Raw genomic sequence first — 12064 nt, 5'->3', positions numbered from 1 at the left:
ACGTCCAGGAGTGTTGGTCACAACCGTAGGATACCGTAGGCACGGTTGGGAGGGAGCATTACTGTTGAAAAGTAATCAGTCTCTGGTTATCCTTGCAGTGGCGTTCGGCTAACCATCAGACAAAGACGGTTACTGCGGCCGTCTGGAACGCTCTTACTTCCAATATTAGGAAGCCACTGGAGCTATGCACATTTAAATCTAAATTGAAATCGAATTTCTTTAGAAATTCTTTTTGTGTTTAGTATATTGTCCTTCCCCCACACCTCTGATTAGCACGGTTGGCTACATAGGGTGCGAAAAAAGTTCAACATACATTTGTACAAATACAACAACCGCCATTCGCCACTAAGTGGCGGTGACATCACCATGACGCTTGTGCCAGGCTATGTGCACATTCTGGCCACCTGAAGTGTCGAACGCCCACTGTCAGGAGGTCACATAGCAGACCCAGGTGCCACGGGTCGACTGACTGAGATGACTGGCTGATGCACCACCTGTGCCCCCCTACTGTGCCAACTTGCTGTGCTTTAGCCACCCGGCGCTCCGCTCGTTGTTGTGAGCGTCGCTCCTCCGCCCTCCATTGTTGTTGTATGAAGAACAACCCAGAGCCCAGGCCTACCGATGGCATCATAGGCCTTGACCAGCTCAATAAAGCAGAGATGTAGGTCTTGTTGGAATTCCTGACACCTCTGCTGAAGCAGACGGACAAAAAATATGGCATCTGTGCAGGACCGCCCTTCCCTGAAACCGCATTGGGGCTCCGCAAGCCTTTCTTCAGTGTGCCTGGCAAGGCGATGTTGAATGATGCTTGCCCCTGTAGTTGTTACAATCTGTGCGGTCCCCCTTCTTAAAGAGGGGGACCACCAGGGCATCCTTCCAATCCTGCGGAACCCGTCCAGTGGTCTAGACTGTTGTTATTATGTCATGTAGGAGAGTCTGTGCACAAACGCCTCCCTCCCTCAGCATTTCGCTTGTGAGATCATCTCTGCCCGGTGCCTTTCCTGGTCTCAGACTCCGGATTGCCTTCAGTACTTCCTCAACAGATGGCACCTCAGTCAGCCACTCACAGGGGGTGACTACATCTTCCAATATTTGAGGCACCGCAGCCTCAGCAGGGTCATCCTCACTTTGTCCCACGATGTTTTCTAGGCTGAGGGATTTCCCCTCCCCCAGGACCTCACAAAAATGCTCAACAAATCTGCAAACCTGTTCCTGGGGGTCGGAGATTGGATCACCGTTCTTTCCCCTAATGATGGTAATAGGTGTGGCGCTGCAAGTTACTTTTTTATGGAGTTAAAGAGCGATGATCACAGGCCATTGAGGCAGACTCCATCTCCTCAGCAACCCGCGACCACCACCCATCCTTGCAGTGCCTCATAGCTTTCCGGACCTCCGAGCGAAGGCTGCGGTAAGCCTCCTCATTCTCTGACGTGGGATGCTGTAGACGGTGCCCTTTGGATTGCACCACTCTTAGATTTCACATTAACATGCTCATCTCTCACATTAACATAGCCACTTCCTTGCCCTCGTCGAGGAGGCCGCTCTCCGATCTTACAGTTACATGCTAATTTATCACATTAACATCACTAGCCCCGGCCACTTCTTTATGACCCTTGGGCTACACCCATTTCAAACCTTTTAAAACAGTCTGCCTCAGCAGCAGACCATGCTTTCCCACCTGATGATGGACGCTTGTGTTGTGCCCGAAACGTCGAGATTTATTTTATTTTATACCTACGTGTCTTTACCGAAAGAACCAAAGAGTATGGATTCCTACAGTCACGAAAGCTTCAAATCAAGATTGCCTACAACTGGTGCAAGAATAAGTGAATAAAGTGTAAGCAGGTGACTTGTTACAACGTGTCGGTGTGAGTCATTTTTTAAGACACTACACATGTATGGTTTTATGACATATGCTTATGTGTGTAAGTTTGGCTTAATAAATACTGCTGGGTTAGGAGAGTGGATGTACACCACGGCGCACGAAGCCAATAGATCATGGGGATGTGTATGGCTGCGCAGTAGCAGGTGTTACAAGGCTGTAGCAGAAAGCAGGAGTAGTGATTCCAGTCCCCGAGTGATTTGATCAATACTCACAATGTGATGAAATAATTTAATCGTTGTTTAGGGTGTTCCTATATCAACAGTAAGCCATTGGTCAATATAGAAGTAAACAAAACTTTGATTAACATTGTACAGCCATTAGATCCTGAAAAACATGTATCGTCTGAGTGCATCACATACAGATTTGCTGACGTTAAGTAATTAAGAGTGTCCGAGATACAAAGTGTATTAATAGTATCAAACGATGCATAATATGGCTCTCAGAGATAACTTTAGAAAACCCACTAGAGTTAGCTGTTCTGCCTCGGGATCTGGTGAAGCTAAAAATAACAAAAAAAGGATGACTTAATAACCATTCCGGTGAAGTAAAGTGCACATCAGAAGTGAAGATCTATTGCAAACCTGATATCAAGATTGCTATGCTTCAAACAATGGTTTCCATTGACCTTTTAAAGCCTACTAGTGAACTGTAGCCATTGAGATTCTGGGTTGGAATTCTCACAACCGCCCACATTTGCAACAAGTTCTCGCTAGTCACCAATGACTGCACGCAAAAAAATTATATTAAATTTGTAAAACTAAATGAGCATTAGTGTTGTTGTGGAGGATACTTATGTTGGAACTGGTCTAGAGTTTGCTTGAATCAATGCTGCTGAAATTACGCACTCCCAGGAGGCTGTGCAGCTGATGGGTTATGTAAGAATTTTTTTATCTTTTATGTGAAGAGACAGATATGTGTATTCTATGAAAAAATATCTGAAATCGATATGACTTTTGACAGAAAGATATATATATATATTTAGTTGAATATTATACGTGGCATGATGTGATTTTTTGTAACATTCAGATACTTTTATGTAATCCGTGTACGTTTTTTTTGTATATCACAGAGACATCGAGAAATGTCGGAGGCTTGGCTACCCAGGCAGGTGAGTATCTTTTGATTGCTCTATTTCCCAAGGATTTCCATCCAAATTACAGTTAATTAATTTCTTAAACTTTAAAGTCTTAAAATTACGTGATAAAAAAAGATCCTTCAGCTTAATTCACATTGGGTAAAGACTTGGAACCAGTGTTGGAGTGTTGCTTTTTCCAGCCCTCAACCATCTGTTTTTTCCCATTGAAGGTCTTTCCAACTCTTGTTGGATGGCCTTAGGCACACAACCTTGGCATGTGCACAAAATATTGGTCACTCCATTGTTGAGATGTCCCTTTATTAAAGTATAAATTATAACTAAACTTGTTTAATTATAATTTATACTTTAATAACACTTGTTTAATTATATGGGGCTCCGTGTAGTGTTTGGTAACTGGTGCCCATTCAGAATATTCCCGAAGTAGTTTTCTTGCATCATCTTCTGCAGAACGTCAGTGGACTTTTGTATTGATGGGTTGTTGCTTCGATGGCTCGAAAAAATACAATTGAAATATTATTTGCATCAATAAATAATGGTGACAAACCCAAGGCATGATGTCACCATTATCATCATCATTCCCACCGCGTCCCATGGGGCGTGCGCTGTCGTGAGTTTCTCGTGTTTTGAGACGGGATACCCTGTGTCTTCCATGAAAAAATAATTTTATAGATCAACTCCTAATTTTTATAGATGCTTTCTCATGTCAACACTAATCTGTGGAATATTCCCTGCCCAATGTGCTACACTTTTTACTTGGAGAGTTCCAGAAGGGCAGTTCTTAATCTTAAAACAAAAAAATAAATTATGATCTTTCGACAAATGCTGTTCAAAACATTCTTAATCTGTTGTTAAAGTTTAATACTGAATAATAATCACACAGAACCACGTAATATATATTTACAGATAGTAGAAACTCCATATTTCTTGTTTGACAATGCCTTCTACGTGACTTTACCGAAAGAACCAAGAATATGAATCCCTGCAGTCACGAAAGCTTTAAATCAAAAATCATACACAAGTTTAGTTGGTAAAATGAAACATATATTTTTTTGGATACAATTTTGGTCGGGTTTAACATTGTGAAGCTAAGCTAATGACAAGCCACATAATATACATATTCGGTATATCTAATACATATGGAAAAATCGTGACTGTTGTTATCCTTCCCTCGCACCTCCGATTAGCACGGTTGGCTACGTATGGTGAGAAAGAAGTTAATCATACATATGTAGTGGCATAGCGCTGGCTGCTGGCAGAAAAGGGGGTCTGCGGCATACGGCAGTCCTGATGTCAGCAGGCTAGGATAATCACGAGAGGGGGATCTAGGGGAAAGGTCACAGAATGGGCCCACCAGGAACCTGCTAGTAGGTTCCAGAAAGGGGGCGTGGCCGGGGCGGAACGAGGCCACGCTGACAGTATAAGAGGGGCCCTTGTAGGGGACCTCGGGGCGGTTGTTGGAGTCGGATCCCCATCATGCTGCTGAAGTCCATCGTCGCCATTCTTTTAATCATCTTTACCATTCTTCTCATCGTCTTCACCATTCTTCTCGTCGTCGTCTCCATCTCTACCATCTCGAGGCGCCGCTAGTCAGGCAGCCTACCAACTGTCCTGGCTGAGTAGCGTAGCCGATAATAGACGGACTAAATATTAAGTGTGTTAACCACGATGGTGCTCACTAATAAAGAAGTGCCTCCAAGTCTTATCATCTCCGAGTTTATCACTACACATATATCCTGAATGATTGAGCATCTGATGTAAATGCTAATGATATTCTAAAAAGGCTGGAAAGCTATCATTTTTGCATACGGTGAGGTAAATCCAAATATAAACTATTTATAATTTTGCTTCTGAAAACTAGCACCCAGAGGTTGATTGGGTTGACTTAAATTCCAGTCCCAGCCGAAAGTCTTATCTTACAGTTACATGCTAATTTCTCACATTAACATCACTAGCCCCGGCCACTTCTTTATGACCCTTGGGCTACACCCATTTCAAACCTTTTAAAACAGTCTGCCTCAGCAGCAGACCATGCTTCCCCACCTGATGACGGACGCTTGTGTTGTGCCTGAAACGTAGTGATTTATTTTATACCTACGTGACTTTACCGAAAGAACCAAAGAGTATTCACTTTCGTATGTTAAATAGATTAAGGGGATTCGAAAAGTGAATCCTTTTTAGATAAGCTATAAATATGTTGTCAGAATGGGAAAATATGTTCCACACTTAAGAGCAAGTAGATTATAAAAATCAACTTTCTATTGTCCAGAAATTTATGGGGATTGAGTGAAAAGGGAATGTTGTTGAGAACATATGGAGTGGAGTAAAAGCAGAGGGAAAAGTAGGTTGACTAGCAACTCGGTGCTGAAAGTCATCAACAAGATGACAGATATTATGGTTGATATGTATGTATGTTGAACTTCTTTCGTACCGTATGTAGCCAACCATGATAATTGGAGGTGCGGCTATCGAGATGATTGGCATGAAAGATAGACTACGAAGATTTACCCTGTTGATTTAATGCACTTATCTTAAAAATGCTATGACATTCACTCAATTTAATAATTATACTTAAAAAAAAGAACTGTAGTAGTGTTAGGTTGTGCGTTTGTTTTGGTAAAAAATTACCAAATACAACTACGTTTCCAACGGCTGTAAATATTTGTTAAGGTTATATTTAAACAGTTCATGTTATTTATGCTGGAGCTACTGTAGGCCTCATTTTCGAAATTTAGGAAACTATATTTTGTGTCACAGTCAAGAGGTCAAATTTTTAAAGTAAAATTTTTGCTTCAACACCCCCCAAAGAAACTAGTATGCGCACTGTTTCATGATGAAATGTTGATATTGAGGGTTTAACCCTTTTAATGACCATACATTTGACTGTAAATCTGAGGTCATTCCAAAAGCATTATTTTTTTCGTGACTTCAAAATTGCCCAGGTAAAATATTTTTAAGCTCTGACCCATTTACAATATGGTTAGAATGTGCAATGTCGAGTCCATTGCAATAGAAGGCTATGGACCGAGGTCACATTGCAACCCAAACCAGAACTGACACACGAATAAACATGTGACGAGTGGGACGGAATGCTACTTTAATGCCACCTATATCCCTCTCTGTCCATTGGTCTGCGCATCTGTCCACCCTCCCCCATCCATCTGTCTCTGCTTGTGTAGGATGAAGCGCCAGTGTTCTCCAGAGATGGATCCAAGTTTTTCTTGCCGGTGCCTGCCAAGCAAGGAGCGAGAGGAGACTTCCATCACATTGCCATGTTTGCACTTCAGGTAACCTTCGCTTGTAATCTTTATGAGCACATGAAGCCGGTACTAGAGTGGGAGAAGTCGGTTGTGTAGATGAAATGGACGGCTGTGACAAGTAAACAACAATTGAACACTTTGTACATTCAACGTCATATTCAAATGTATGTAGATGTTCACCACTAACGAGCATTTGTACTTCTTAAACGTGTCATCTATCAGTTGAGGCGAATAAACGTCACAAATGATTGCAAAGACAAAATATTATGCACAACCAATTATTTCACTGTGATACAGTGTAAAAGTGTCAGTGTAATGCGTTCAGAATAATATATGTACATTGCAGAACTTTCTGGCAGAGAGAATTTGCATAATATCAAGTGTATTATATTAAGCATCTACTATAGTTGATAACAAAATATATCAGTCACCAAGGCAATATCAGTAAATAAACTGGTGAACGCAGTGTTTAAAATTCAGTGCAACTTTGTAATGTGTGAATGCATGAGCACACATGCCGGGCATTATTTCCAACACTGCTGTGTCTAGTCGCTGGATAATTGGCTACAGTTAGGACCCTCTTGCTTGAGCTTAGTTATCCATCACTCCAACCAGGGACCTGTGCAGTGCTTTTACACAATGTGATTTCAGACTTAATGGGTGGCAGGGTGGCAGAGCGGAAAGACTTGTGCCTCGCAGCAAGAAGTCCCTAGATTCAATTCCCGACTCAGGTGCCTTTCTGTGTAGTGTTTATGTGGTGTTTGTATGGTTCTCTCCCTGTTCTGCGTGGGTCCCCTCTGGGTTTTCTGGTTTCCTCCCATAGCTAAATTATACAATGTAACTGCTATTGAAAGAATAGCTACAAATTGTTTAGTTTGTAGTCCTTCCCCCTCACCTCCAATTAGCACACTTGACTACATATGGTACAAAAAACGTTCAACGATACATGCATACACATTGCCCAATTAGGATTAAACATAGCAACATCGCACCCTAATGCAAAAACTTGGCAGGACCCTCATGAAAATATCCTTGACACTCAGTGAGGCTTTCCTGGGTAAGCAAGCGTAAGAATAATAATGGATCTTTGGCTTCATAATAACCATTCCTCTGTCATGTTCTCAGTCAACCAGGCAAACTGATGTGCAGACTTGCCCACCGCTTCGTTATGTCGACCTGGTCCTGATCTTTGTTTTTATTAGCTGACACCAATGTGTGTTTTTTCTGAGGAGTCCCAAATACGATTGTATCGTGTGCACATTTTGGTCGAGTAGATCTGATATTTAGCGTATAGGCATTCACTTTCCACAGTGGCTTTAGCATATCGCTCTTGTGAATTATTTATAATTAAGTGTGATGATGCACACTTGCAATCTAGTGATTTTGCGGTGAGATTGGATAATATTTGGCTCATTCATGTTTGCGAGACACCCAAGCTGCAATGAGGTGCCGTTCGAAGGCAGTGAAGAAATTGCGTTGCAGCTCTATTACTATGGGCATTTGGTAATCTCTTGTGTATGTACATTTCTTGAGGCGCTGACGTTTTCCCCAACAAGTAATAAAAAAACTCAGAAAATAGTTTAACAAACTTCCTGAGTGGGACTTTATTGAAAAAAGCATAATTGGCAATCATAAATGTTTCCAACATAAGGTAAAAACTGCATTTTTTTTGCTAAAATAAGTTTACAGCCAATGTGTGTTTTTGATACTCGGAGGTTAGATATTGTCTACCTTTATTATACAGCAAGGGCTACATTTCTACAGCACATCAAGCATCGTGAATTTTCTCTGAATCAGCTACACGAATACCATCCCCACGTCATGGCATTTGCTTCGGTCAAATGCACTTTCGATCCATCATGCTATTTTCGACGTTGTGTAATTGAAAACACAGTTATATTGGGGAGCGCTGTCACAACGTTTTCACAAGCAAGAAGCAAAAAAAAGTCCAACAGCCACATTAGGGTGAAATATTGTGTTTTACGCAAAGCCTCCCCCCATTGAAAATCAAACACGACCAAAATAAATCGAAATTTTTTTTCAGAAATATGAATGCGAGTGATATGTTGACAATATTGCGGGAATCTTCCTTTCTGATATCAATTATTTCCATGAAGCAACCAATAACCTCAAGGCATTGCTGAAGCCGATCCATAAGCACTGAGCATATGATCAATACAAAAAAAGGTTTGCTCTAGTGTGAGGAGCTGCCATTTAAAAATACAAATAAAGGTACCTTAAAATATAATTAACAACGTATGTCATGGGACCTCCTTTGCCAGTACCAAAATATGAGAAATAGGTTTTCCCCTTTTTTATGGCAACAAAACAGGTGTTAAGATGTAAACAAAACAAAAAACTTAAACCTTTTACAAGAAATCATGTCTGAATTAACCACAATACTTGTGGTCAGAATGCAAACAAAAAAACATACTCTGATAATATATGCAACGAGACTAGGCTCGAAAGAAAGGTGTGTCTGGTGTTGACCAATCAGTTTAAAGACAATGCACATATTATCAGAGTATGTTTTTTGTTTGCATTTTGACCACAAGTATTGTGGTTAATTCAGACATGATTTCTTGTAAAAGGTTTCAGTTTGGTGTTTTAACATCTTAACACCTGTTTTGTTGCCAGAAAAAAGGGGAAAAACCTATTCTCTAACGTATGCTGAATTTTTTTTACACCATGCATATATTTTAAATTTTTATGCAACTATAATTTAAGATGTGATAAAGGGGTTCATTTTTATAATGTTTACTATGTATGAGTTTAGGCTTTCGCATGATAGCATATGCCATGAATGGTTAAGTGCATTTGTATCGTTATTATGCTTGATTACAGTCCTTAATGAACAGCAAGTGCTTTCCAGTCATTAACACTGTAAGGAAAATAGTTTCGCATGGCTCAACTATGCATTTTATTTTGCTGAAAGGTATTTAATCCTGCGTGATTAAACATGTAATCGCCAACCTTGGTTAGGGGTCATCTGGCTTTTTTTTTAATTTGAAATGACAATCATTCAAATCTGAACCACGTACGTGAAACCAATTTGCATGCGCTTTTGCTCTGGGTTGATTTGCATCTCCGGCAGGGGTCTGCAAGCTGCGCCTCCGGAGCCGCATGCGGCTCTTTAAGGACTGCTTCGTGACGTTATTTAGAAAGGTCACCAACCTCGTGTTCACGTGCATTGCAGCTCTTGAAATATTTAGGTTTTTTTTTAAACCGAATTCAGAAGAAAAAAACGGCACTTCTTCTTACGTTGTTTGCCAACTTCTGATTTAGGGGCATATTGTGCCACCTGGCGGCAACTGTGTATGTGTGCATGCAGTGCACTCATTCACCACTCCCTTCGCTGTTACATTTTTTGTGCTCCATGTAACAAAACTACTGCTTATTCACGAGGTCACTGTTTTCCAAATTCCAGTTCTCGCGACCCACCATGTATGCCAAGTCTTTCCGCGCTTAGCAATTTACTCCCCGTTCAAATACCAATTAGTTTGTTCCACGCTGCACGCACCCGATGATTGTTAAACACGTCCCTCGTGACGCGCTCAGCAATCAACACTGTCTGCGACACCTGGTACACGTGTACACGCACACATATCTTAATGTTAATGTGAATCGGCTCGATTAAGTCAGACATGAACACCTTAACATTTTCTCGGCATAAACATGTTATCCTCAATTTATTTTGGTACGAAGCAAGCACTTAGTTTTTAGATGTGCAATTTGACCATAATAAGAATTGACGCCGTGTGTCTGGAGCGACAGATTATTTGACATTGTGATAACAAAGTTGTTGAATTAAGGCCAATTAAGACGATTGTTTAATTATACTCTTTGTATCATGGCAGCGGGGGATCGTTGGAGGAGGAGGGCAGGCCATCGTGAGGTTCATTACTTCGGGAAACTGGGAGGTGACGAAGATTCTGGCTTATAATGAACGCCAACAAAAAGTGTAAGTCGCCACGTGCAACCAGCACTCACTCACAAAAAAATTGTCCTTACATAGCAAAGATAATGTGATTATACTGTTGTTTATGTATTACATTGCTGAATGGTTTACCGTATGTAGATAGTATTAAAGCTGCAGCAGCGGTGCCAGCAGTAAGGGCCGGATCATGACTGATTCAGATAGCTCAGCTTGGCCAATGACCTCGACCAAATGCTGTTTTTCCCACTTTTGCGAATGTGTTTCTTCTTGTGCCCCCTTTTATTCCACTCATTTAACAGGTCATTAGCCCCATCTCAGATGAACAGTGAGATCTCATTGTTCAAATAAACAGACACAAGACTCTTGTATCGATACAAAATTAAAGAACTGTTTTTAAAATGGTATCCATGCACAAAACCAAAAAAACAGGGATGCTTCTTTATAGCAATGAGAAGAGGGGCCACTGTCCATATCTTAGCCTGATATATATGAGGGTATTTTAAGTTCTAAAGAGATTTTCAATCATGCTGTAATGTACACTAGTGGGCTTTGCACATTGAATAGGTCATGACTCTGGTGCTCTTGTAAAATATATTTTTCCAAATGTTGCCACGAGGTGCTTCAACAACGTATGTCATCCAAGATGGCGGCACCCTAGCACAACTGTCGATTAGAAGTACAACAAACTGTTATTCATTCACTTTTTGTCCTCTTGAGTGTGTAAAGATAAGTGGAATGTATTAAAGCATTAAGCTATGACGAGGTGACAACTGTTAAATCATAGCAATAAGAATGCGTTTGTGACGACAGGAGAAGTGGTAGGCTGGTCGATGCTTCAACTCCAACCAACGTCACTCATGTGGAGACTGGAGAGGTTGATTTGGGATGATGGACAAGTTGTAATGCATCACATACTGCATAGGGAGAACTGTTGGAACAGTTAATTCAATAATTCATGAAAAAAATAAAAAAGATTGATGCCAAATGTTGCAATGCCAAACATGTTAACAGGAGCTTATAAAGCAAACAGGATTCACAATCGTCACGCCTTCTTGGCGTTGTGAAGTCGACATTGTTTTCTCACATCATCACTGCCATTATGAGCTGTAGAGTGAGTGCCAGAGCACTGCATGGAAACAATCAGGTTCTTCGGTAAATTAAACATTTGAGCCACAATCTTCTGTCGGAAAAGTAATGACGGCAGCTTTTTGGGCATGCAGGGTTTGTTTGTGAATATTTTTCAGAAATACTGTGGACTGTTGAGAAAGGGAATGGTGATTCAGCACAATAATACACACCCTACGATCTGCACGTTCAATCATGGGATTATTGGGTAATGTGGAATGCATTGTTCTGGAACATCCAGCGTACAGCCCAGTCCGAGCCACTTCGGACTTCTGTCCGTTCAGACCCCTGAAATTAGCGCTTCATAAAAGGCGGATCAAGCAGTGACAAGGCTGGGAGATTCGTGATATCGTCTTGGTTCTAGGACCGACCAAGAGTCGTCTGTGCTGCCAGCATTAGGTAGCCTGACATGAGGGGCGCTGGGATGAGTGTATATTGGCAGGGTGTGCATTATCATGTGCCCGTTTGGAGTACACAAGTTTCCATAGCATTTGTTAAGCTTGAGTGTGTAAATCTCAGACACTTCCACAAATTTCTAGTAGAAGTCAAAAGTGAAGTCAAAATGTCTCCCTGGTATAACGAGCAAATGGATCAACACTTATCACTCTTGGTAGCCTGTAGCCAGTGATGTTAATTCCACATTCCCATGGCAGGGGCCAGAATATCCACTGAAAAACTATTGTTTGCCTTCCACAAAGTCATATGTCAACTTGCAACCTAGTGATTGTGAGTTGAGTGCATTTACCAAAACACCAACTTTTTAG

At 41.1% G+C, this 12064-nt stretch overlaps 1 protein-coding gene across 4 annotated transcripts in view; it reads left to right on the top strand.

Moving 5' to 3' along the window:
• The window catches only part of LOC144931170 (inactive dipeptidyl peptidase 10-like), a 675556-nt gene that overhangs the window by 613782 nt on the left and 49710 nt on the right, over positions 1-12064 (top strand). For all 4 annotated transcript variants that reach the window (XM_078855035.1, XM_078855037.1, XM_078855038.1 and 1 more), the window contains exons 12-14: positions 2955-2993; positions 6158-6265; positions 10096-10199. In XM_078855035.1, coding sequence (XP_078711161.1) covers positions 2955-2993; positions 6158-6265; positions 10096-10199 — 251 coding nt within the window. The remainder of the gene's footprint in view (positions 1-2954; positions 2994-6157; positions 6266-10095; positions 10200-12064) is intronic.

This window comes from Lampetra fluviatilis, chromosome 1 (assembly GCF_964198595.1).
Source record: "Lampetra fluviatilis chromosome 1, kcLamFluv1.1, whole genome shotgun sequence".
NCBI classification, from domain to species: domain Eukaryota; kingdom Metazoa; phylum Chordata; class Hyperoartia; order Petromyzontiformes; family Petromyzontidae; genus Lampetra; species Lampetra fluviatilis.
This window is presented reverse-complemented; position numbering and strand designations above follow the sequence as displayed.